This window comes from Propithecus coquereli, unplaced genomic scaffold (genome assembly GCF_000956105.1).
Source record: "Propithecus coquereli isolate 6110/MARCELLA unplaced genomic scaffold, Pcoq_1.0 Scaffold185, whole genome shotgun sequence".
NCBI lineage: Eukaryota > Metazoa > Chordata > Mammalia > Primates > Indriidae > Propithecus > Propithecus coquereli.
In genome coordinates this window covers 1490056-1493013 of record NW_012143301.1, presented here as the reverse complement: position 1 = coordinate 1493013, position 2958 = coordinate 1490056, and the positions used below count along the sequence as shown (strand labels likewise).

The 2958-nt window shown below is 35.3% G+C and overlaps 1 protein-coding gene across 1 annotated transcript in view; it reads left to right on the top strand.

Annotated features, from left to right (window-relative positions):
• The window catches only part of INPP4B (inositol polyphosphate-4-phosphatase, type II, 105kDa), a 480180-nt gene that overhangs the window by 193332 nt on the left and 283890 nt on the right, over nucleotides 1-2958 (top strand). Inside the window, exon 8 of the mRNA XM_012642728.1 lies at nucleotides 2487-2563. Coding sequence (XP_012498182.1) covers nucleotides 2487-2563 — 77 coding nt within the window. The remainder of the gene's footprint in view (nucleotides 1-2486; nucleotides 2564-2958) is intronic.

Below are 2958 nucleotides of genomic sequence, written 5' to 3'. Positions count from 1 at the left end.
ATAGGAAAATGTTAATTATTTTCATAAATATTTATTGAATATTTTTGTTTATGTGCCATGATTCTAACTCTTGAAAATATTCTGAATACTAGGGTTTTAAAATACAATAAAGTTGCAGAATAAGAATTCTATTAGATTCAAATTGTCATAAATATCTACCTTCTGGTTTGGAGGGAAGATATGAGTGTGTGAAAGTCATATTTCTGTATGCATTTGGTAAGATAATACAGACCTTCTGTTAGGAAATATAAAGTTATCTTTGATTACAGGAGGCAGGGCTGCCTCTATAAGGGCTGCCTCTGAGAATAATGGCGTGATCTCCATGACTTGTGGACGTCTTTACTAAGAAGGTTTAATCTAAACCATTCCTGTAAGTTATGTTGTAAATGATGATATTCTTTTGGAAAGGAGGATGGCTCATAGCTATATATCTAATTATTAGGTGGAATAATGTCAGGGACAAATTATGATAGGATTTACAGACCAGTCTGAAAATACTGGATTTGATTGGACAATAAGTAGTCATTACACACGCTAGAGTAGAACACTGATGAATATAATGTTTATGAAAGATTATTTTAACAGCCCTGTATAGGCTGAACCTAGAGAAAATATTGGAAATAGGAGACATAATTTCAAGTATGTCCAGGCATCATTGCACATCACTTTAGTGATTTGGAAAGTGCATTTCCAAACTAGCTGTGAATTGAAAGAAGAGACCACCTCTGACTGCTGGTATTCAGGAATATGAATTAGAGAACATCAAATTTTAAGAGCTCTTTACAGTCATTCATTCTTTCAGTAAACTAGGACCTCAGTAAAGAAACTATGAAAGCACATTATTCCCCATCAAGAAATTTACTAATGTGATACATGTTGTGATGGAGGAATAAGTAGTGGACTACAAGAATACAGAAAGTAACATTGAAATCAATGTTTTGAATGATTTGTCTTCCTCTTCAAAATGTTTAAGGAACATATATATTCCATCATTAACAGCGACCTCAGTGTCCATGATTCTCAAAGGGGACCAGTTAGAGCAGTTGAGAAGTGGTTCATGCGATTCTGCTGCAACCTGGGGGAGCTTGGTCTGAGCCCATGGAGTTCCCTGAGAAGAGCCGTGCAGAATCTACAAAAGGATGGCTGCTTCCCTTAGAACTACTTTCCACAAGAATTTTCTCAGCTATAAAAAAGAATGAAATAATGTCTTTTGCAGCCACTTGGGTGAAACTGGAGACCATTATCTTAAGTGAAGTAACCCAGGAATGGAAAATAAAATAGCATGTTCTCACTTACAAGTGGGAGCTAAGCTATGGGTATGGGTGGCCATACAGACTGGAATAGAAGACACTGGAGACTCCAAAGGTGGGAGGGTGAGAGGAGGGTGAGGGATGAAAAATTACCTAATGGGTGTAATGTACACCTTTCGGGTGATGGGTACACTAAAAGCCGAGGCTTCACCACTGTACAATATATTCATGCAACAAAACTGCACTCGTACTCCCTAAATCTATTGAAATGCTATTATAAAAAATGTTCTGGGCTTTGTTTTGTTTGCATTTACTTGTTTATATCTGATATATTTACTCTGAAAATGCACTCTTCCTTCTCCTGTCCATGTTTATTTTTGTTTTGTTTTTGGCTAGAGATAGAAGGAAACTCATTTGAAGAAACAAATGATAGAGTGTGCTTATGTGAAAATAGTTCTCTTGTCAAGCTCCTGGGGCCAGAAGAGTTTTGTTTCCTCTCTCAGTTACAGTTTTACAGGAAGCTGAGGGAAAGTAACAACAGTTGGTGACGGATTGTCTGGGGCATTTTCTGCCATCAAGGCTCATTCACTAGGAACATGTCAACGTGCTCTTCTATGTCTTTTTTCTCTTTCTGTCCAGAGAGTGTCAGTTCTGTAAAGGTCATGGGCTTAATCAATTAATTACAAACTCCAGAGATCAGCTCATTTATAAATGCTCCCCATACTTTATGAGCAAGTGTTTATATTGTTTTGCTAGAAACAAAAATATTCTTTTGTCCTATGTAATTAGTTTCTTCAACATATTTTATGTTTTATTCAAAGTCACCATTACTTATACTCTAGAATAAAATAGAAAATAATTTGCTTTCTATTGATCTGAAATAACCCTGGTGAAAGAAATACAAAACAATTCAGCTTGTCAAATATGATTTACTGTACTAAGAACATATCTCTAGCATGTTGGGAACAATCATTTTCCTCTTTTTACTTTCTTCCCTGAGTAGCCTTTAACTAGGACTGAAACGTAGTCTATAATTACATAACACAAACCATTATATATAAATATAAATAAATCACAGGTTAAATACTCTTTGTAGTAAAGATAGGTTGGAAATAGTTTTACAAAAATGTTTTGTTTAAAATGTTTTGAAACCATGTTCATAGCCTCATGTTTTGCAAACAAAAGATTATCATTTTGATTATTTTCAAATGTATATATTTTTTAATTCTTTCCTAGTGTGCACTGGTATGTGAATGTACAGCCCCAGAAAGTGTGAGCGGAAAAGATAACTTACCTTTTTTGAATGCAGGTATGTAACTCAGTTTTGGATACTTACATTATTTGCACATGAAAATAAAGTTTAACTTCCCATGAATTCAATGCTGAACCTTAGCAGAATTCTCACAGTGTCATTTGTGAAACTTAGGAAATGAGCTAGTAAATCATTGGGAGGCAGCAGAATGAGGGCAGAGGTACAATTCTATAGGAGGGTGATATACATACATCAGCTGTATGGCCAAATACAGTTACACGTCACTTCATGACGTTTCGTCAATGACAAACCACATATATGACAGCGGTCCCATAAGATTATAATGGGCTGAAGTCTTCCTATCACCTAGGGACATCTTGGTGATCTTGACCCTTTGCAGGCCTAGGCTAATGTGTATGTTTTTGTCTTTTTAACAAAGAAGTTTTTAAAAATAAA